We start from the raw sequence: 24,874 nt of genomic DNA, 5'->3' as shown, positions 1-24,874 counted from the left end.
GTGTGGAATATATACACATTAGAGTACTACTCTGCCATAAAAAGCAATGACTTCTCGAATTTTGCATGCAAATGGATGGAAATAGAAAACACTATCCTGAGTGAGGTAACCCAGACCCAAAAAGAGGATCATGGGATGTACTCACTCATAATTGGTTTCTAGCCATAAATAAAGGTCACTGAGTCTATAATTTGTGATCCTAAAGAAGCTAAATAAGAAGGTGAACCCAAAGAAAAACATATAGTTATTATCCCTGCTATGGGAAATAGACAAGAATTACTGGGCAAAAAATTGGGATATTGGGGGTGGGGTGGGATGGGGGTAAGGGGAGAAGGGGAGAAAAAAGTGAGAAGGGGAGGATCGGGGGAACTTGGGGAAACGGGATGATTGGGGATAAAACAAGGTTGGATTGAGGAGCAGGGAATCACATAACTTAATTAAGGGAACCACCTTAGGGTTGGTAAGAGACTTGAACCTAGAGTGGCTCCCAGGTGCCCAGGGCAATGTCCCCAGTTAGTTCCTTGGGCAGCTGAGGATAGGGAACCTGAAATGACCCTATCCTATACCATGCTTTCTTATCAACTCTGTCTAGAGCTAGAACTGCAGTGGGATATAAGAAAAGAAAGGGATGGATGGAGGTGGGGAGAGAGAGAAAGAGAAAGAGAGAGCGAACAAAAACTGGAGGATCTGTGATCTAACAGGTAGCAGTGAACAGATGACAACAGAGAAAATGTAGCCAGGTCTGAAGTCTGTAGTGATGTCAGTGTGTGTGTGTGACTGAAACTGTTTTTCATCCAGAACAAAGATGCTCTGAGGATCCTGATGCCCAGATAACAAAACCATTTCTGCATCAAAGCATTTACCCCAAACGTTTTCTCTTATTTCTTTTCATGCCATGCAGAGCCCAAATTTCTGTACTGAGTCATGTTCTGTTACTTTGTTTGCTCAACAGGCCATCCTAAACCATACAGCTGGGTGTCTATGAAAACATGGATTCTACACTTTGGCCAAGCCAGTGACAGTAGCAGTTTCTTGATCAATCTCATCAATACAAGCAATTGGAACTATATCTATAAACCCGATGCTGGCTCTCATGGAAACCCCAGCTTTAAATGTGGCCAGACCGCTTGCCTTTACTTGTGAGGGTATCATCTAGTATCTTGTTTTTCTTTCAGTATGGTAGTGTAAGGTTTATTGTTTGTAGTACAAATATGTCAAGAAGCCCACTCAGTATTCAACTTCAATTTATACTTTAGCTATTCCATAACATCCTTTCAAACAAGTCATAAACAGATTCAGATAAAGTGAACCCAGGTCTCACCTCTCTAGAGAGGAAAGAAAAAAATATTTGAGATGTGCTTTTACAACATACACCGAACTTTCATTTTTTTCCTTAGGAATCAGTAACTCTAGCTATAAACATATTTCTGGTTAGATTTATTTAATTATATAGTCATTATTTCAGAGTTTTATTTCCCAAATTGTTTAAGTTTACATTAGGAAATATTTCTGCTTAGACCAATTAGTCAACACACAGACAACTAGAAAGCATTTGCCTTCAGGTCTCTGTGTGTATTTGTGGTACAGGAAAAGGTAACTAGGAGGAAAAACTTATAAATTAGCTCCCACTACCCTCCCATTTGCAGCAAGAGGTTACCTATTTGGAGAAGCTGTGGTCATACTTTCCAGACTCTATTATTGGTATCTAAAACAATGTTTTCTTCAATGTGAAGGTCAGATTTATTGAGTTGTACTCAACAGGTCTTAAAAAAAAGCTCCTGGTGATAAATGGAATTTTTTACCAAAGTCTCCGGAGAAGTGCATTTATATTTAAAGAAAAAAAGAAAAGTCAAAATCTTAACTATGCAAAAGGAAGGTTGAATTCTTCATAGTAGACTGGAAAGAGATTTGAATTACAGATTGGTCCCTGCCTTTTGGTAGTTGCAAACTGGGAGCCAGATGTTTTCTCCTCCTTGCACATTTATTTATTTACATAAAACGAGGAAAGAAAATCAGAAAAATAATATATTTCTGCAAGGAATTCTGGTCCTTTGGACTGAAAATGATATTCCTAATAAGATCCTGGTTCTAGGTATTCATGTTTATTCTGAGATGCCATCTTTGACCTCTTGGTAGACAGATATAAGCACCATGAGGCATACAGACACATCTTCAAGCATTTCTATTTTGATACCTATCTGCATACAAACTTGAATTCATATTGGTAACTGCAGTTTTAATCATAAATAATTTCTATTGATTTAATGTGCTGACTTATTTCTCCTTATAGACAAGACATTTAATATATGCTCAGTTATGTTACACACAAAAGATACTATCAGAATTATGAACACCCCCAAATTCAAATTTACTAGCTCTTCTGGTTTATTTTGTTTGTTTTGTCAACTTGATACAAGGTAGAGTTACCTACGAAAAGGAACTTTTACTGAGAAAATTCTTCCATCACATTGCCTTTAGGCAATCCTAGAAGGTATTGTCTTGACTAATGATTGATAGGGATGATTCTGCACACTGGGGGTAGTGCTACCCAGGGGCTGGTGTTCCTGAGCTTTATAATAAAGTAGGCTGGGAAAGCCAAGGGATATAAACAATTTCTTGCATAGTCTCTGCTTTAGTTCCTACTTCCAGGATCCTTCCTGGAGTTCCTACCCTCACTTCCTCTATTATTGACTGCTCTATGAAATATAATCTAAATAAACCCTTTCTCTCCAAGTTGATTTTGGTCATGGTGCTTTATTACAGCAGTAGAAACCCTAATTAATACACTAGATATGTGAAATGCCTAAATATGGTGACTTTGTCTCTACCCTTGAATAGTCATGTGTTTTTTCCCCAAGTTACTCATTTTTTGCTTCTTCATATGTTTGTTGTTGCTATAGTGGTAATTTATGAAATAGGTAGAATTATTTGTTAAAAGATACGTTAAATGTTTTATCAATCGCACATTGTGCTTTAATTGATTCAGACTACAGGAAAAGTATCATTGCCTGTCATGTCTACTGCACTGTTTTCTCACTTTTCCCATTTATGTTTACTAGTCTGTTTTAGTTAGCGTACCAATGAGGTTTTAAAATTTAAAGGAAAAGCTTATAACATGAGGTGTAATTTGCATACCAACTTCGAAACATCCCTTTATAATCTCGGGACAATTAATTTCCTGCCTGTTTCCCTTCCTTTCTTGCCCTTCTCTGTCACCTATACTCACTAAAGAAAAAAAAATGGCTTCATGGAAAACCATTCCAAGAAAAGAACATACCATAGTCCTCTAGTATATAGTCACTGATTCTATTTTGTTTCATTTCCTCATCCATTCCCACGCTTTTTTGATCACTTGAAAGTATATAATTAGCAAGGTTTTTATCTCACTTGAGTCAACGACAAAGCCATCATGTAACTTCTATAATGTATAAAATAGGAGTTGATATTTTCCCAGCATTCCCATCAGTACAGACATTTCAAGACTCACCATTGAAGTTAACGTTGCGGATATACTTCAACAGCTTCTTTCCCCCTGCTTGCTCCATCTCTGGACATACACCCCGGTAATCAGCACACAGATCCTTATTCATGTGATGAAGGGCATGAGCCATGGCATACACAGCATCAATCACAAACTGAACTTTTCCCTCCTGCTCATAATTGGAGTCTTTTCCAATTCGCTCCTGTCCTGCACATTAAAACAAGAAACACAGACAGATCGGTGTTGAGTGGGAGTACACATTTCCTTCTGCTTTTGATCATGCATGAAGATAATAAGACTTTGAGAAGTCTAACAGTGCAATCCATATTGCCACCTGTGGTCATGATGTCCCATTTTTCTAATTTGTGGAATTTTCCTTTAGAGTCTATTGCATTGACTGTTTTGTCTTATGCGGTATACCTCAGAAGCAGGACTTCAAAGGAACACTACGATGGCTTTTGTCATGAGCCAGCATGGAACCTGGAGTAACATTTTCCCACCACACCAAGGACTTCATAGTCTCTATCTTAGTTTGGAGGGAGGTGAGGGGTCTATAATAAAATCTTTAAAGTTTGTTTGCTCTGGAAGGGACAACGGGAACATAGCAGACGGGATCACACAGACCTTCAAGCCTGAGCTTATTATCCTTCCCATACCTGGATTCCTATTATGTTCCTGTGTCCCCTATGTTCATTACTGGAGAATTGTGTACTCAAAGCAAAAACTCTGACCTCATTATCTTTATAATTTATTTTCTCTCTCCCAACTGTTTCTCACATACAAAAGTGTTGTATGTCACAGTATTACCAGTTCTATCTCAGACAATCCAAAGCATTTTGGACATACTATGAATATTTAGGATTTATCATGTCTTAATCTTTCGTCGGGATATGAGACCAGAGCTCTTTATTAAATGATTCATTCTCCATGTTTGTCTCTGTAAATGGCAGAGCTGACAACACACTCAGAACCCGTCCTCCACTAAGCACAGAATATGATATTACCCTCTTTCCTGTGCAGAGCAGACGATCATTCTTTAGCTTGCCACAAACTGCCGAGTCATGGCTGTTAAAGATGCTGTTCATGTGCACACTACTCAGCTTTGTTCTGCTTATTTAAGTCCCATCCTCATGTTGTGAGTTGTGTATTCTAGCTCCTCATTCTCCTTGTGTGACAGCTCAGTATGTGATAACATAGATGATGTGTGTTATTACCATATTCACCTTTCTCTATCTTTTCTCCAGGTTTGTTTGTTTGTTTATTGTGTGTGTGTGTGTGTGTGTGTGTGTGTGTGTGTGTTCTGTGGTCTTTTAGAGTATTCTTTTTAAAATTTATTTTGGAGATTATAATACAGTTATGTCATTTCCCCCATCTCTTGCCACTTTCGAAGCTTTCCCATATACCTTCCTTGTTCTCTTTCCAAATCATGGCTTTCTTTTTTTATTAATTGTTGTTACATGCATATATTTATATTCAAATATTCCTAGATACAATATACTCAGTCATATAATGTTACCTGTAAATATTTTCAGGGCTGACCATTTGGTATTAGATAGCTAATTGCTGTGCATTTCCCTGGAGAAGACTATTTCTCCTGTGCTCAGCATTCAGCACTTGTCTGTAGTTCTTTGTGTAGGATTTAGGCCCCATGTTCACTTTGGCATGTCTGTTGGTTTTGTCCTTGTTGAGCTCATGTTAATGTGACCATGTTTGTGAGACTTTATGTGTAGCTTCTGACATTATTAAGAGAAAAAGAGGCACAGGAAATTTATCCCATCTCTCCCACACATGTGGCTATTGTTAATCCATCTGGTTTTGCTTGCATTCTTTGATTTCCTTTGATAGAAAAATAGTTTAATTCTCCCTTGACGTAAGTACAAAGTTACTGTATTTTGCTTGTCAATCCAATTAAACATTACAATCTTCTACTATATCCATAGGGGCAGTGTATTGTAAGACTCTAAACATAGGACTCCATGGCAATTTATACCCTCTCTATCTCCATGGCAAAACCAGCACCGAAAGTCTGTCAGATGCTCAAGGACCTGTGTTTATATTATTATTCAGGCTAGATATGATTGGCAGGTTCCTGTAGTCCCAGGACTTGGGATATGAAGGCAGGAAGTTCAAGATATCAAGGCCAACCTGGGGCACATGAGATCCTTTCTTAAAAAGGAGTAGGATGAACAAATCATAAAACAGATAATTTCTAATTGTTTAAAATTATATTCACTTGTACGTATGTGTGTATTCTCAAATATGTGTGTGTGTGTGTGTGTGTGTGTGTATGAGTATGTGTATGTGTGTGTGCTTATACTTTTTGTGAAGAGGTCAGTACAAGTTGGAAGAATTGATTCTATCTTTCCTTGGTAGGATGTAGAAATCAAACTCAGGCCATTAGGCTGTGAAGCACATGCCTTTGCCCACTGAGACAATTCACTGGTCTCCAAATAGATAAATTATAAATTCATTAAGTACATGATATCAGGACTCTTGTCCTTCTAAGAAAAATAAGCATCTGCATATTACATTTTTCTTGACAGGAACATTTCTCTTTGTCTCTTAGGGCACATTTGTGTCATAATGAAGTAGTATAAATTCCGTAACCTCTATCATTCTTTCTGAAAACACACACAGGACTCATGACACATGCTATGTTAAGTTTTAGGTTCATTACTGAGAGATTTTCTCAGAGTGGTTGTTTTTTCTGTATGTACTATTTTTGAACCTAAGATTCTCATTCTGTATCCCCAGTTATCCTAGAATTATCTATGTAGGCCAGGGTATAATTGAACTCATGGTAATCTACTACCTCCCAATCTCCTAAATGCTGGGATTAAAGATATGAACCATTATGCCCAGAGAGAACATTTAATATTATAATGCAAATTATAATCTCCATGAAAGAAATCCCAAATTTAGAATATGTATCTAAATTTATATTTTTACTTTGATGAATATACATAGATAGCTCCTGTGGTAGACAGTTTAGTACATTAGGAAGCTTCATTCACATGTTGATGAAACATGCTCACCACTTACCACTGGAGCTGTAGATTCTACGCAGAGTACAGTTTTTGGTTTGTTTCACTTTAAGATAAAATCATCACAAAACCAGTGCTATTTTCAAGGTGAATCAAAGAGTTCTACTTAATCTTGACAATTATCTCTAATTTCCCTTTCAAGGAAATTCCTCATTCTTAATGACAGTGCAATGCAATAATAATTAATTTAAGCCATTGTATAATAAGCGTCTAATGTCCTCAGAATATCCTAACAACATGTCTAGCAAATTATATACAACACATAGTGTAATGAAGGGTGTGGTGTGGGGGTGGGGCGTGCACATGCTATTTTTTTTTTTTTTACCAACTTTTGTTTTTCAGGATAGATTCTGAAACATGGGATTGTCTGAATGTCTTAGTTAGGGTGTCTATTATTATGAAGAGACACTACAATCACAACTCTTAGAAGGAAAACATTTAATTGAGGTGGTGGCTTACAGTTTCAGAGGTTCAGTTGTCATCAGAATGGTGTAACATGGTTGTGTGTAGGCAGACATGTTGCTGGAGAGGCAACTGAGGTGCTACATCTTCTAGGCAACAGGAAATGTATGATGACACTGGGTGTATCTTGAGCATTTATGAGACCTCAAAGCCTACCTCCACACTTCATCCAACAAAATCACACCTACTCCAACAAGATCACACCTCCTAATAGTGCAAATCCCTTTGGTGGCTTTTTTCTTTCAAACCAACACCTTTAACAAGGGTAAATCCATCTCTATTGTTGATCTGTACCAGTAAACTCCCCTCTTAGGGGACTGCACTATTTTGCTGTACTAGACACAAGACAGGAAACTTTCTGCTTCCTAAGCACTATGCCAGCAGAAGATATTGCAAAATTTCAATGTGACTTTGTCTGATACAGGGAAGCTTCCAATTGTCTCTTTCAATTTTTATTTTCTTTGTGTCTTTTTGTGTCATATAAACACACATCTGGATAGTTGCAAAACAGAGACCAGAGGAGGGTGTCTGGACTCTTACTCTTTCTAACTTATTCCCTGAACACAGGGTCTTTCACTTGAAGCAATGTTGGAAACCAACAAGCCATGGAGAATCTTTGGTCTCTGCCCCACGAACTCAGGTTACAGTGATGTGTGTAGCTTACATATTTACAAGAATTCTGGAAATTTGTACTCAGGTCTTCAGTCTTGCATAGCAACACTTTACCCACGGAGTAACCTCCCTAGCCCATTACTTGCATTTTCCTTATATGGAAATTCTAACATCTTTTCATGTGAAAGAATATCAATTGTTCACAATCTAGCCAATTTGTACAAAAACAAAACCCCTCATTTCCTCCTCTATTTTAAAAGTTTTACTAATTATACAGATGAATAAATTGCAAATATTTCCCCTATTTTGTATTTTTCTCTGAAATATCTTTTTTTCAGATAAAAATTCATCCATTTTTTTCTAATTTTTTTCTTTTATTACTTTTGATCTCTAAATCATGCTTAAAAAGGCATTCTGGGCTGGAAAGATGCCTTGATGGTTAGAAAGAGTTGGTCTTCTTGCACAGGACTCAGATTCAGTTTTCATGGAGGCTCACAAACATCTGTAACTCCAGGGCCACAGGATCTGATACCTTCTTCTCACCCCCATGGGTACCAGGCACCCATGCAATGCTCAAACATATGTGGAGGCATGCACTCGTAAATGTAAAAATAATAGTTATTTTTTCTCTGCTTTCTGAGTGCTGCAATTAAAGGCATATGCTACCATCCTTAGACTGAAAAATAGTAGAGTTTTTTTTAAATATTCTCACTCTAAGATTATCAGATTTTATCCCCCTTTCTTTATAGTACCTGTTCAATCAAGCAAATAAATAAATTCAAATTAATTATGATTGTTTTAGGAAATGTGCTACTCCACAACCCGGGCAGGCCTGGAACTGTGATCCTTCTGCCTCTGCTTCCCAAGGGCTGGCAAGGCAGACATGAGCTGCCATGCTGAGTGCTATCTGTATAATTTTGGTCTTTCAGATGTAAGCAATTGATTCATATGAAGAGCCATTCTGGAGAACAATGTGAAGAATCAATTAAAATCTTTTTGTCTCTCTGGCTGTCCTAATATTATCACTGGATATTGTAACACATCACAACTTTTTTACCTGGTTTAGTGTCTTTTGAATATATACCCTAATTCCACATGTAATTGTATTTATGTACAATTTAAAGTCTGTTTATTTAACCAGTATTTTCATATACTAACAGTGAAGTTCATGTTATTAAGGCTTGATAACATATTCAAATAGCAAGCTAAAAAAAAATCCCTGCCCTTTGACTGGTAGAAATTTGCTACAAACAGGATGGCCTTGAACTTAGAGCAATCTTATAAAATCTGTCCCCAAACACTGGCATATCAGGTTTGTGCCCCTGAACCTGATATTTGTTTTTAATTTTTAATTTCTGAAATAAATGTTATTATCAAAGACCTAATTTCAGGAAAAAATATCACAGCTCAAGCAACCAATGACTAAATGTCATCAATTTGTGTTGTTTTAAAATACATTTACCTAGGACGAAAACTTTACTAAAAGTGAGACTTTTCTGAGCTTCCTTGTGTGTGGTGGGAATTGAACCTGGATCTTTTGGAAGAGCAGCCAGTGCTTTTCACTACTGAGCTACCACTCTAGCTCTGCTCCGATAATGGTTAAGTGTTCTTATGTTCTGTCTCAGTTGGTTTTGCTGCCTCATATACTGCTTTCATTTTCCATGTAGCGTCTCATTGACTTTTATCTATGTACATGAAATTAATATTTCACCTATTTCACTGGATTCCAACTTTTTATTACAAAAATTTTAAACAGAAATCAAAGTAAAAAGAACTTTCAAGGGAGTCCAGCAATTATATCTTAACATCATTTGAATGCTGTAAGGCCATGTTTACTGTGCTAACAGTACCATCTAACTTATTTTATAAGCCTATTCGTTTTTAATATTAATTTTCTAACATGATCTTTTGAAAATTTTTCCTGTTTTTATAGTACTCAAAAAGGCAATATTGGAGGTATTATGACTGCTATAAACTCACACTATGAAATGACTTCGGCCCAATAATACAGGGGAACAGGTTCTAGCGTGCTTTAATGTGGGCATTTATCCCAGAAAGAACACTTTTGAAAAGACTAGAACTGTTTTTGGTAATGAAATATTTTATTGCTGGAGAAACACTTCAGACTTTATGCCTTTCTGGGAGAGTCACCAGATACATTAACGTATTAGAGGCTCAGGGAAGACTTCAGAACGAAATTTGTCAGACTAACAGAACTTGAAAAATGTAGCCTTGTTATAGGGAACCAGATGTGGGGAGTTTATTTACCAACAACCATAAATATCAGTTAGGTGTTATTTCCCTACTGTAACAATCGATTTTATCACTGTGACAAAGTAGCTTGAGGAAGACAATTTAAGGGAGAAAAAGAGGTATGCTGACTGGCAGCTTCAGAGGCTTCAGTCTATATGGCCCATGTACATAAACAGTACATCATGGCCCATGATGCCTGTGACAGACAACAGCTAGTCACATCAGCATGAAGAAGAAGAAGAGAGTGTTAGGAAGCAACCAGGGTCAATACACTCCCAAGAACCTGTATATGGTAACTTACATCCTCTAGCTAGGCCCCATCTTGCAAAGTTTCCAGGATGATACCAAAATAGCACCATCAACTGGACACTACAAATTTAAAGTGTAAGCCAATGGGGGTGCATTTCAGATTTAAGCCACAACAGGCAACTACAAATAGTTGATAACCTTGAAGTCTTGGCTATTCATGAAGTATTTACTTTAACTCCCGGCTCTTTTATGACATGGTATCTGATTATGTTCCAATCTTGATGGCAAGCACTGGGAGTAAGGAATGTTGAATTTCCTCGAAACATTCACAGATGATTCGAATCTGTTAAAACCTATGACCTTCTTTCTGTTAGGTAGTGATTTCCATCTCTCATCAGAGAGAGGCTACTGAAGACTCAGAAAGTAAAGGAAAATCACAAAAGTAAACAAAACTCACAAGTTTAGGAAAGCTCACAAAGTGTAAAGGAGTCCCAAGGTTCTCCCCCAAGGTTATAAATAGGAACTCTCCAACTAGCTGACCAGCTGAGCAGTTTAAGAATCATGCAGGGGGATGCAGGGAAATCTAAGGATACAGCTGGATCAATAAAGCACTTTTAAATAACCCTTTACCCAGTCTCCTGTAACTAAGCCCATTAAGCCTGATTTGGGAGATAATGGTTTTTGTTATTGTTTGTTTGTTTTTGTTGTTTTGTTTGTTTTCTTGACTGTCTGGTCTGTCATAGGAAGGGAAAGCAGAAGTTTGTCCATGTATTCTCTCTTTTTTCCCCCACCCAAAGTGACCTAATGTTTTCCCAGGGACCAAGGTAGGAAGAGGCATGGGCTGTAAGTGTAACCAATGGGATGAAAGAGTTTGCTTACAAATTTCAAGAAGCATTGATTTTCTTTGATGAAGAGATTAGTCAGTTATACCACAGGTGCTCTGACTTCCACCATCATTGCAATTACCTGAGTCATTTTGCAGTCCTGAAGAAATAATGCATTATATCCATGGCAACAGAATACAGGGCAAGTATTCAAAGGTACATCAGAGATATGAATTATCCAAGACTACTTTTTGTCCCATGTAGTGTGCTAATGGTTTAACTACCTAATAAAGCTTGGTATCCAGTATTTCTAGGTTTCTTCAGTTGCTGCTTTTATTCACATATCAATTTACAACACTCCAAAGGACCAGCATTAAGTATATAAAACTCATGCTGCTAGGCAGTGTTAAATATCTACAACAACATAGCTAGCAACAGAATTACAAAAAGTCTTTCCAATTAATTCTCCTTTAACACTTCATTCTTTTAATCTTAATGCTTAAATGACTTGGTCTTATACACTACCTCTCATGTTCTTTACTTCACTCTCACCATCATGTTTCAAAGAAGTCTCCTGGTTTGAGAAAAAGTGAGAATTTAGAAGTATTATTTACTGGGTGGCAATATGCAAAGAAGCTAACCTTCCTCCTCTCCTGATGTTCTGCTTGTTACTTTTATCCAGAGTCCAGTATTTAACTTTCAAGTGAACACTCTGTTTTTAAAAATAGTATTTTATTAATTCTTTGAGAGATTCGTATATTATACTTTGATCAAATGCACACTCCTAACTTTCTGCTGTTGAATAAGAATTAGCTGCTTTACTCGGGAATAATTGACACATGCTTTTCACCATCAGAATGTTTAATGATTACTCTACTGTGGAACCCTTGACTTTGAAGGGCTTGCTTAGCTTGTCCTCTTGAATGCATTCCTCTCTCAGATGATAGGCCTTCATGATGATGCATATTCAAATTAATATGCAAATAGATAGGGAAAAATGGAACTCATATCATTAGTATAGGTCATGCTGTTTAGATGAGAACATAACAGGAAGAGATGAAGATAGGCCTGGGAACCAAACAGAGACATTGGCCTTCTCTTTTAAGCAAAAGGTCCCAGAAAGTCTCAGTGGTCACCAATGACTGATGAATTTGATAGCTCACTACATGTTTCTGAGGGAATAAACAACTGTGAGTCTTATTTTAGTTTCAAATGTTAGTTGAAGTTATTTGCTCTGCAAACAACTCTCTGAAACCAAGTTTTTATTTTTTTAATTTTTTTTAAATTTTTTTTTTGATCTGGGCAAAACATTTAAAAAATCTCTCTCTTCCCCTATCTCACTCTCTTCTCTCTCTCTCTCTCTCTCTCTCTCTCTCTCTCTCTCTCTTTCCCTCTCTCTCTGTGTTCTTATGTATATAGCAAGCACCATACATGTGTGCCTAAGCGAACAATCTTGAGTGTTGGTTCTTGCCTACTACATTTTGAAATATGGTTTCATGTTCATTGTTGTGTTGCCAAGATCTCTAGCCCCAAATCATTCAGGACTTCCACCAACAGTCCTTTCCATCTGACATTAAGAGTGTTGATCACCAATATGAGATATAGGTCAAGCTCTATGGGGGTTCTGCACATGCAATCTCAGTCTCTCTTACTTTCATAGCAAGTCCTTTATCCACTTTGTCAACTTCCCAGCCCTGGAAGCACTTTTAAACCTTCTGTTATATACATATAGGAATATTGACCATAACTAATTACATATTTATTGAGATTCAAGTCTTTTATGGCACTGGTACATAATTATTCCAAATACTAATTCTTGAATCTACTGAAAACAATAAATAATGCTAATTAAGGAAAAATGTTGCAGGGCATTTAGAAATAGAGTTAGTCTATATTCTTGTCCTAGCAAAAGTGTTAGATTCTAGCTAAGGGGAAGGTAGGGACACAAGGCAGGAAGGTGGATGCTGAAGAGTTAGAGATATTACAGAGAGTAGACAATCCTGTGGCAAGCATACTGCCTCTCTCTTCCTTTCCCACCCAGCTTGCATCCAGAACCCTCCCCCTTTCTGCCTCCCTTCCCTCTTATGGGCTCTGGGGCTGAATTCCGAGGGCAATCAAGCAGGCAGGAGCTCCTTTGTTTCAATAGCCTGACTGCAGCAAGCAAGGTAGGCGCTTTGGCTTTGTTTATGAGCTACCCAAACAGCATAGAGACCTGATCTCAGCACAAGGAGAGCCATCACTGGGGAGTGCCATCATTGGGAAGGTACATCAGTAGGCAAGGAGACCTGATCCAGTAAAAGAAGATCCATAGGGAAGCATTTGGAGGAACAGAGGGGCAGGCGCCAATGCAAGAATTCAACCAACAATCTGAAAAACAACATGAAAACACCAGAACCCAGCGACCTTACAACAGGAGGACATGAACACCTTAATCAAGAAGAAGTAGAAAAAATTGACTTTATGAAAGTATTTGATGCCCTTAAACAGCACGTAAAAAATGCCCTTATAGAAATGGATGAGAAGTATAACAGAAAGTTTGAAGAATTGAATAAATCAGTGAATGATACCCTAGGAAACCAAGGTAAAACAATCAAACAGATAAAGGAAACAGTTTAAGACTTGAAAACTGAAATGGAGGCAAAGAAGAAAACACAAACAAAGGGCCGGCTGGACATGGATAATCTAGGTAAACGGATAGAGACTACAGAAAAATGCATAACCAGCAGAATACAAGAGATAGAAGAAAGAATCTCAGATTCTGAAGATAACAGAGAAAATAAACGCACTGATCAAAGAAAACAGCAAGTCCAACAAACTCTCATCACAAAACATTCAGGAAATATGGGACACAATAAAAAGACCAAACCTAAGAATAATTGGAGTAGAAGAAGGAGAAGTGCAGCTCAACGGTCCAGAAAATATACTTAATAAAATTATAGAAGAAAACTTTCCCAACCTGAAGAAAGATGGACCTATGAAGGTTCAAGAAGCATACAGAACACCGAATAGGGTGGATCAAAAAAAAAATTCCCCTCGCCATATAATAATCAAAACACAAAGCATACAGAAAAAAGAAAAAATATTAAGAGCCGCAAAGGAAAAAGACCAAGTTACTTATAAAGGTAAACCTATCAGACTTACACCTGACTTCTCAATGGAAACCTTGAAAGCCAGAAGGTCCGGGATAGATGAACTGCAAAAACTAAGAGACCATGGATGCAAGCCCAGACTATTATACCCAGCCAAGCTTTCGTTCACTCTAAATGGAGAAAACAAAATTTTCCAGGATAAAAATAAATTTAAACAATACATAGCCACAAATCCAGCCTTACAGAAAGTAATAGAAGGAAAATCACTAACCAAGGAGGCCAACAATGACCACAATAACTCAGACATCTAGAGACCCTTCACCAGCGCAACTCAAAGAAGCGAAACACACAAACTCTACTACTAAAAAAGTGACCGGAGTTAACAATCACTGGTCATTAATATCACTTAATGTGAATGGATTCAACTCACCAATAAAGAGGCACAGGCTAAGATATAAGATACGAAAACAGGATCAAACATTCTACTGTTTACAAGAAACACACCTCAACCACAAAGACAGGCACCTACTCAGAGTAAAGGACTGGGAAAAGGCTTATCAAGCAAACAGACCTAAGAAAAAAGCAGGTGTGGCCATACTAATTTCTAACAAAGTTGATTTCAAACTTAAATCAATCAGAAGATATGGAGAGGGACATTTTATACTCTTAACAAAAACAATTCATCAGAATGAAGTCTCAATTCTGAATATCTATGCCCCTAATATAAAAGCACCCACGTACGTAAAAGAAACATTACTAAAACTCAAGGCAGCCATCAAACTGCACACGCTCCACTCTCACCAATGGACAGTTCAATCAGACAGAAACCTAACAGAGAAATTAGAGAATTAATGGAGGTAATGAATCAAATGGACTTAACAGACATCTATAGAATATTCTACCCAAATGGGAAAGAATATACCTTCTTCTCTGCAGCTCATGGAACCTTCTTGAAAATTGACCACATAGTCGGTAAAAAAGCAAACTTCCACCGTTACAAAAAAAAATATTAGTAACCACATGTGTCTTATCAGATCACCATGGATTAAAGTTAGAATTCAACAACAATGCTACCCCCAAGAAAGCCTACAAACTCATGGAAACTGAACAGTCAACTACTGAACCATACCTGGATTAAAGAAGAAATAAAGAAAGAAATTAAAGTCTTCCTTGAATTCAATGAAAATAAAGAAACAACATACTCACACTTATGGGACACTATGAAAGCAGTCCTAAGAGGAAAGTTCATCGCACTAAGTGCCCACTTAAAGAAAACAGAGAAAGCACACATTGGAGACTTAACAGTCCAACTGAAAGCTCTAGAAAAAAAGAAGCAGACTCACCTAGGAGGAGTAGAAGACTGGAAATAATCAAACTAAGGGCTGAAATCAACAAAATAGAAACACAGAAAACAATCCAAAGAATCAATGAAACAAAAAGCTGGTTCCTGGAGACAATCAACAAGATTGATAAACCCCTATCCAAACTAATCAAACGGCAGAGAGAGAATATGCAAATTAATAAGATCAGAAATGAAAAGGGGGACATAACCACAGCCACAGAGGAAATTCAGAGAATCATTAGATCTTACTACAAAAGCCTGTATAACACAAAACTGAAAAATGTAAATGAAATGGGCACTTTTTTAGATAAATACCACACAAGAAAGTTAAACCAGGACCAGGTGAACAGTCTAAATATACCTGTTAGTCGCAACGAATTAGAAGCTGTTATCAAAAACCTCCCTACCAAAAAAAGCCCAGGACCAGATGGTTTCAATGCGGAATTCTACCAGAACTTCCAAGAAGACCTAATACCTATACTCCTTAATGTATTTCACAATATAGAAACAGACGAGTCATTACAAAATTCCTTTTATGAGCTACAGTTACTCTGATACCAAAACCACACAAAGACTCAACCAAGAATGAGAATTATAGGCCAATCTCACTCATGAACATCGCTGCAAAAATCCTCAACAAAATACTGGCAAACCGAATCCAACAACATTAGAAAAATTATCCATTATGATCAAGTAGGCTTCATCCCAGGGATGCAGGGCTGGTTCAAGATACAAAAATCTATCAATGTAATCCATCATATAAATAAACTGAAAGAAAAAAATCATATGATCATTTCATTAGATGCTGAAAAAGCATTTGACAAAATTCAAAATCCCTTTATTATAAAAGTCTTGGAGAGATTAGGGATACAAGGGTCATACCTAAATATAATAAAAGCCATTTATTGCAAGCCGACAGCTAACATCAAATTAAATGGAGAGAAACTCAAAGCCATCCCACTAAACTCAGGAACACGACAAGGCTGTCCACTCTCGCCATACCTCTTCAATATAGTGCTTGAAGTTCTAGCAATAGCAATAAGACAACATAAGAGGATCAAGGGGATTCGAATTGGAAAGGAAGAATTTAAACTTTCATTATTTGCAGATGATATGATAGTGTACATAAGCGCCCCCCAAAACTCCACCAAAGAACTTTTACAGCTGATAAACAGCTTTAGTAATGTGGCAGGATACAAGATCAACTCCAAAAAATCAGTCACCCTCTTATACACAAAGGATATGAAAGCAGAGAGGGAAATCAGAGAAATATCACTTTTCACAATAGCCACAAACAGCATAAAATATCTTGGGGTAACTCTAACCAAAGAAGTGAAAGATCTATTTGATAAGAACTTTAAGGCATTTTAGAAAGAAATTGAAGAGTATACCAGAAAATGGAAGGACCTCCCTTGCTCTTGGATTGGGAGGATCAACATAGTAAAAATGGCAATTCTACAAAAGGCAATTTATAGATTCAATGCAATCCCCATCAAGATCCCATCAAAATTCTTCACTTATCTTGAGGACAATAATCAACTTTATATGGAAAAACAAAAAACCCAGGATAGCCAAAACAATCCTATACAATAAAGTATTTTCTGGAGGCATTACCATCCCTGACTTCAAACTCTATTACAGAGCTACAGTAATGAAAACAGTGTGGTACTGGCATAAAAACAGAGAAGTCAACCAATGGAATCATATAGAAGACCCGAATTTTAACCCACAAACCTATGATCAGCTCATTTTCGATAAAGGAGCTAAAAGTATACAATGGAAGAAAGAAAGCATCTTCAACCAATGGTGCTGGCATAACTGGAGGTCAACCTGTAGAAGAATGAAAATAGACCCATATCTATCACCATGCACAAAACTCAAGTCCAAATGGATTAAAGACCTCAATATCAGCCCGAACACACTGAACCTGATAGAAGAGAAAGTGGGAGGTACCCTACAACAGATGGGCACAGGAGATTGCTTCCTATGTATAACCCCAGCAGCAAAGAGATTAAGGGCAACATTGAATAAATGGGACCGTCTAAAATTGAGAAGCTTCTGTAAAGCAAAGGACACTGTCACTAAGACAAAAAGGCAACCTAGTGACTGGGAGAAGATCTTCACCAACCCCGCAACAGACAAAGGTCTGATCTCCAAAATAAATAGAGAACTCAAGAAACTAGACTTTAAAATGCTAATTAACCCAATTAAAAAATGGGGCACTGAACTGAACAGAGAATTCTCAACAGAAGAATTTCAAATGGCCAAAGACACTTAAGGTCATGCTCAACCTCCTTAGCAATCAGGGAAATGCAAATCAAAACAACTTTGAGATATATCATCTTACACCTGTCAGAATGGCTAAAATCAAAAACACCAATGATAGCCTTTGATGGAGAGGTTGTGGAGAAAGGGGTACCCTCATCCATTGCTGGTGGGAATGCAAACTTGTGCAACCACTTTGAAATCAGTGTGGGGGTTTCTCAGGAAATTTGGGATCAACCTACCCCTGGACCCAGCAATACCACTCTTGGGAATATATACCCAAGAGATGTCCTATCATATGACAAAAGCATTTGTTCAACTATGTTCATAGCAGTATTATTTTTAATAGCCAGAACCTGGAAACAACCTAGATGCCCTTCAATGAAAGAATGGATGAAGAAAGTGTGGAATATATACACATTAGAGAACTACACTGCAGTAAAAAACAATGACTTCTCGAATTTTGCATGCAAATGGATGGAAATAGAAAACACTATCCTGAGTGAGGTAACCCAGACCCAAATAGATGAACATGGGGTGTACTCACTCATTATTGTTTCTAGCCATAAATTAAGGTCACGGAGTCTATAATTGGTGATCCTAAAGAAGCTAAATAGGAAGGTGAACCCAAAGAAAAACATATAGTTATCCTCCTGGCTATAGGAAGTAGACAAAATTGCCTGGGAAAAAATTGGGATCTTGGGCGTGGGGTGGGATGGGGGTAAGGGGAGAAGGGGAGAGAAAAGGGAGAAGGGGAGGATGGGGGGAACTTGGGGAAACAGGATGACTGGGATAAAGGATGGTTGGATAGGGAGCAGGGAAGCACAATTCTTAGTTAAGGGAGCCACCTTAGGGTTGTCAAGAGACTTGAACCTAGAGTGGCTCCCAGGAGCCCAAGGCGATGTCCCCAGTTAGTTCCTTGGGCAGCTGAGGATAGGGAACCTTAAATGACCCTGTCCTATGGCAATACTGACGAATATCTTGCATATCACCATAGAACCTTCATCTTGTGATGGATGGAGATAGAGACAGAGACCCACACTGGAGCACCGAACTGAGCTCCCAAGGTCCCAATGAGGAGCAGAAGGAGGGAGAACATGAGCAAGGAAGTCAGGACCATGAGGGGTATACCTACCCACTGAGACAGTGGGGCTGATCTAGTGGGAGCTCACCAAGGCCAGCTGGACTGTGACTGAAAAAGCATGGGATAAAACCAGACTCTCTGAACATGGTGAACAATGAGGGCTGATGAGAAGCCAAGGACAATGGCACTGGGTTTTGATCATATTTCATGTTCTGGCTTTGTGGGAGCCTAGCCTGTTTGGATGTTCACCTTCCTAGACATGGACGGCGTGGGGAGGACCTTTGACTTTCAAGAGGGCAGGGAACCCTGACTGCTCTTTGGACTGGAGAGGGAGGGGAAGAGGAGTGGGGGAAGGGGAGAAGGGTGGGAGGATGGGGAGGGAAATGGGAGGCTGGGAGGAGGCGGAAACTTTTTTTTTCTTATCTCTATAAAATTAAAAAAAAAAACAAAGACAATCCCGTGGCAATCCTGTAGGGTTCATAAGGAGCTTGCACAATTTAAAAATAAATAAGTAGTTGCTGACTTATACTTCTTTTCTGCAAGAGATCACATTTGTCTATTGAAGAGGAATATCAATGACAAAAAGATTTAATTTTACAAACATTTACTTCAGTGAAAACTTTTATGATGACCACACATAGAGAATTGCAGGATAAAAATCAATTCAAGGTCTTTCTATTATATACACATAAAACAAGGAATGAGAGGAGGTCAGAATTGAGCCCCAAAGGTAGACTGCATTGGTATATCTCTCTTTGTAGGTGAGGAGGAGTGAGAGAATTTGGATGAGAGACGTGGGGAAATACTGATGGGTTCACAGTGGGTTACTGCATCACAAGCAATGCGAGTTTGTTGCTGACTATCTATGCCTAGGCTGTGTGGAGAGAGCCATTCATGGCATTTGGCCCTCATAAGATTCTAAGGAAAGAATGGTCATTTTCTCTGTTGATGGCTGTTACCTGACTTACTGTTATTTTGCTTCATGTATAGTGAAAGAATTGGTCTTTAATACATAGAGAACAGAACAACCTGGGGGCTTCCTCCCATTCACTTTCATGTTCTAATTCAGTTCTTAGTCATAATTTATCTCCAAATTTCATAATAGCCATGATATATAAGTGTAGGTTTGAGACTTAGTCTTTAGCACAAGATATCCTTGAAGTGTCTCTGTAGCTAAGGATGACCTTGAGTTTCTGACCTCTTTGACTTCATCTATTGCATGTTTGGGTTACAATTGTATACCATACCTGGTTTGTGGGATGCTCAAACCTAGGGCTTCCCGAATGCTTGGCAAATACTCTTCTGTTTGAACTATTATCAGTCCCTAGCCATGATTTTCATTTTCATTTTCTGATTTTTTTGAATGGTCATAGAGTTTCCTGTAGGAAGAAATGAATGATTTTGGAAACCAGCATTGTGTCATCCCTGATTTTCTTGTGGGTATATAATTTAACACCAAGACTAACTCACAAATTTCTAGTAGAAGAAAAACAAAAAAAGAGGAAAGAGGAGAGATGTCCTATGAATTCATCCTCCAATTCTTATGAATACAATTTGATGTCAGCTGAAAAGAGATCATTGCAATGTTCTATAGCCATAGCAGCGATCAGGCTGCTTCTGACGAGTAGAGAACTCCAGCAAGCAAGAGAAGCTGGGAAATCAAACCATCTCACTTTCTGCCATGATCCCACCCAGAATGCCCCCTTGAAGACTGCTTCATTTTACTTTCTTACAATTGTTTCAATTTGAAATTTATTTATCAATTTTCAATAGTGTCCAAATTAAAATACATATACTGAATAAACATAAACATAGCATGGTTGATGATCAGGGCTTAGATACAGTACTCATGAGTATGTGGTGGGAGGGGGCTAGAAAAGACATATGCTTCAACAGAAAGATTCATAGACCCCTAAGAAGTCAAAGGTCTTCTAAGAGAGTAAACACAGGGTTTCATGACCAAAAAAAATCTTTTGGAGATAAGGTAAGAGCAACAGATTAGAAAAGATAACTACAAAGTTTGCTGTGAAACTAACATGAAATACACTTTACACTTTGTTATTCAACAGAACCAAACGTGCATGTGTGTAGGTTTCTTGTGATTTGTTAAGGTTAAGATTGAGTTTAAAGTCTTCATGGAGATGATGCTTCTGTCATATTAAACCCAGTTTTCTTCTTTATGTTCTTTGAGTCTTTTTTTTAAACAAATACTAGAATTCCTTATGAAACACTAAATTTAAGATGAAGTAAAAATGTGTTCAGAGGAGCGTGGCACAATAGTGAGTGTTTATAATCTCAGCACTAGTAAGGTGAATGCAGGGGGACTTTGAGTTCAAGATCAGCCTGTTTTATGTAGTGAGACCCTGTTGGAAGAATCATGGAGCATGCTTTTTAATTCAGGAAATAGTGTTGTAAATAGGATGTGTGTGTATGTATATGTATATATATATAAAATGTATAATCTATATGTAAATATATATGAATATAAAACTATAACTTCAACTACTAGAAAGAATAATGCTACTTTGTTTTCTTTTTTGTAAATCTAGAAAAACTTTTCTCCCAAATAGGATTACTCTCTCTTCTAATCATAATACACAAAATTAAAATGCTGTTTGATTTATTTGAACAGTTTTCTTGTATTATCTAACAGTAAATGCAACATACAACTAATACAGCTAGGTGAACAATCTGAGAAAGAAAGAGTAAGAAAGAAGAGGGGGTGAATCTGTAGTAGAGAGGAAAGGACAGAAACGTAAAGGGACAGAAAAGAAAGAATGAAGAGGAAACAGAAAAAAAGAGGAGGCAGATTTATTAGGGGAAAGGAAGTAAGAAAGGAAAGAAAAGCAAGTGAGGATGGGACAAGGAAAGGCTCAGTTTTTGGTTCTTTGTGTATGGCTGTGTGCATCTGTGTAATAGTCTGTGTGAAGACATGTATAGAGTGATTAGTCTCCTATTACTCTCTCTGTTCCTGTGCTGATGCAGTGTTTCTTCATGAGCTCAGGGTTCAGAAGCGACAAAAGTTCCATGCCTCTGTCTTCTCTTGGATATGGTGTTACAGGCATTTACAAGGAAAGCTTAATGGTTCTTTACGTCAGTGATAAAATTTGAACTCTAGTCCTCACGATTTTGGAAGCAAGTGCTCTTAAATGTTGAACCATCTCTCCAGTCTCAAGAACTATACATCATTAAGAGAATATTCATCTTAAAGATAAACAAATAAGTAATGTAAAATCAAAACCATGTGTATAATCTTGCTTTTTACTCACTGCAGTTTGGTAGTACAAGAGTTACTAATATATTTGAAAATAAATTGCACACATAAGGACAGCTGTTGAGATTAACCAATGGATACATGCACTGTGATTCAGTCCAGGATTATATCTGTGGTTTATAGAAAGATTTCATGTAAATTGAAATAAAAATGATTGTGAAGGAAAAAAGAATAGTAGGAGAAGGGAGAAAATGAGATGTAAAAGGAGAAAGAAAAGCTGCAGGAGAGAGAAGAAAATGAGAACAGGACCAGGGAGTGATGTGAGATTCCCCTCTGTATGCTGTGAATACCACTGATGAATGAAGAAACTTCCTTGGCCTGTGAGGTCAGAGTAGAGCTAGGTGGCGAAAACTAAATTGAATGCTGGGAGAAAGGAGGCAGAGCTAGGGAGAAGTCACGTAGCCCCACTGGGACAGTTGCTGGAACATTTCCCGGTAAGCTACAACCTCTTGGTGATACACAGATTACTAGACATGTGTTAAATTAAGATATAAGAGTTAGCCAATTAGAAGCTAAAGCTAATGGGCCAAGTAGTGATTTAATTAATATACTTTCTGTGTGGTTATTTTGGGGCTGAGCAGCAGGGAACAAACAAGAAGATTAATACAAGGGAGCAAAGAGTGACTGAGTGGGTGATCAGGTAGTAGAGGAGATGAAGGTATTTAAATTTAAAGCACACTTGGATGTGTATGCCATCCAACTAGAGAAGGGGCAGAGATGCAACTAGACTGCAGTTTCTACTGCCTCTCAGCAATCTAACAACAGTCTTCTTGAAATGCATGGTTTCTACCTCTACAATTGGAGTTTATAAAGAGTAATGAGTGGTTTTACTTTCCAGGTTTCTTATTGAGGATACATATACAGTTGATTCTATATATATGGGCAAGAACATTGGACTATTTCAGTCTATACTCACTTCCTCTAAGTGAGGTAAGTGTGTTATAGAATGTTTTCATCACATAGACATATTTTACCCTAAAGATACATAAAGAAGGCATAGGCAAATTCAAAGTTAGAAAGAACATGTTTACTACCTGTTTGATGAGAGCTTACTTTAAAACAAATACAATCAAAAGCCGTAATTCAGTTCCACTTTAGGTCTGTGAATAGTTCTAATGGCTATCATCACCAAGAAAAAAGAAAAGTGCATACACATCCCACTAAAGTACCCTGAGATAAGACTGAGTCTTGAGTGCCAGCTCAGGGTCAGAACCAGTACTCATAATCTAGCAAACAGGCCATCCGTGTGTGCTTGGAGAAATAGGAGAGAATGAATGAATGCTTTGAGGAACTGGAGAGGAGATGAACAAATATCGTATGCAAATTAACAGAAAAATGCTTACAATCTTCTGGATAATGGATGGCTGAGACGGCAAGCTCAGTTCAGGTGACTATGATTTCAAATGAAGAGAGTGAGAAAATATAGTAGTGTCTCTACCCATGACATGTGAGGTCTTTTTCATTAATCTACTTTGATCAAGGCCAGAAGTTCTAGTTATCTCTACTTTGACTACATTTGTAGTTAACTACAAATGATGTTTTACCTAGCTCTTCTTAAAGTCAAGATTCTGCAGCACTCTCTCTCTCTCTCTCTCTCTCTCTCTCTCTCTCTCTCTCTCTCTGACACACACACACACACACACACACACAGAGAAACTCATAGACACATACACACAGAGACAAACACACATGCACCATGACATTTCTGACAACTTAGGTATGCCATTATAATCCAAAACTTAAATTACTTCCCACTTAGCCCTAACATATGTATAATGAGTCATTCTAATTTCAGGGGTTCTAAAGGCTCAGAACATTTTTCTATTGTTCTACTTAAGGAACGTAGCAATATAATGTGTGGGTAAACTCAATCATTAGTAAATTTTCCAACACCACCAACTTTCTTTGTTTACACAGGTATTTAATGTCATTGCCTGCAAGATAAAGAGACGCAGAAGGGTCCATGTCTTACACTGTGGTGGTCTTCCTAACAGATAGCATTCAGAGATGTCTCATTTCTGAGATGTTCCACAAGATATTCTTGTTAGTAGCCAATGCCAATGAACTTATGCTTTCGTCTCTCCTTCACTGATGCCCATGTTCAGTCATACATCTGCCTTTATTTTTTTTATTCTAGTATGCATAAACAAGACAGTTGTTTTTATTTTTCCTCTCCAACATTTAGGAGTATTGATCCTCTTAATTTTATCCACATGCAGGAAAATTTCACACATCTTAACTTGTACTTTTGGTGAATGCTGATATTAGACATTTTTTTTTTCAGGTACACTTAGCCAACTATATTGGATATAGTAGTTTTGCCTATGATTCATCTCCCAGGTGAAACTTCTTAGCATGCATTTTACCAGAAGGAGTACTATCATCTATGATATGACAGGTTACTGTCTTAATGATGCTCAGAAATTACATTGCTTATTTGTAACTACATTGCCTTTAGTAGCTCAATAATAATTATAGCAGCAAAACTACCTCCAAGTTATAAATTCTACCCAAATTTTTGATGCATAATAAATCTTTTAAGGAGATAGTTAAACTATACAGCCTGTTTTAAGAGCTTGAAATGAGTGAAAGAAAGCAACTTAGAAGATGTTTGGATTTTATCCCCCTAAGGGCTTAATTTATTATAGGCAAAAGTTGGGCACTATTTATGCCTTGTTTTAAAAATAAGATAAGGACCCTTTCAAGCCAGGGAGATGCCAGTTCCCTGAAAGCAACATTTTGGTTCAAATCCTGGCTTTGCCAGATGCGGACAGCTTTGGGGGAAAGACATTTAGTGAAACAGCAAGAACTTTGCTTTTCTTTCTCTTTAGTAGACTGTAAATATTGCCAGCTCTGCTAACTCTTCTGAGTTTTAGAGATGATCAAGTGACTCGA

At 37.6% G+C, this 24,874-nt stretch overlaps 1 protein-coding gene across 7 annotated transcripts in view; it reads right to left on the bottom strand.

Annotated features, from left to right (window-relative positions):
• The window catches only part of Grm7 (glutamate metabotropic receptor 7), a 902,923-nt gene that overhangs the window by 301,981 nt on the left and 576,068 nt on the right, over positions 1 to 24,874 (bottom strand). For all 7 annotated transcript variants that reach the window (XM_041633580.1, XM_041633594.1, XM_041633599.1 and 4 more), the window contains one exon: positions 3,488 to 3,688. In XM_041633580.1, the coding sequence (XP_041489514.1) occupies positions 3,488 to 3,688 (201 nt within the window). The remainder of the gene's footprint in view (positions 1 to 3,487; positions 3,689 to 24,874) is intronic.

This window comes from Microtus oregoni, unplaced genomic scaffold (genome assembly GCF_018167655.1).
Source record: "Microtus oregoni isolate MIOR12 unplaced genomic scaffold, Mior012 000002F_ref0000024, whole genome shotgun sequence".
Lineage (NCBI taxonomy): Eukaryota > Metazoa > Chordata > Mammalia > Rodentia > Cricetidae > Microtus > Microtus oregoni.
Note: the sequence above shows the minus strand (reverse complement) of the source record. Positions and strands in the feature narration are given on the sequence as shown.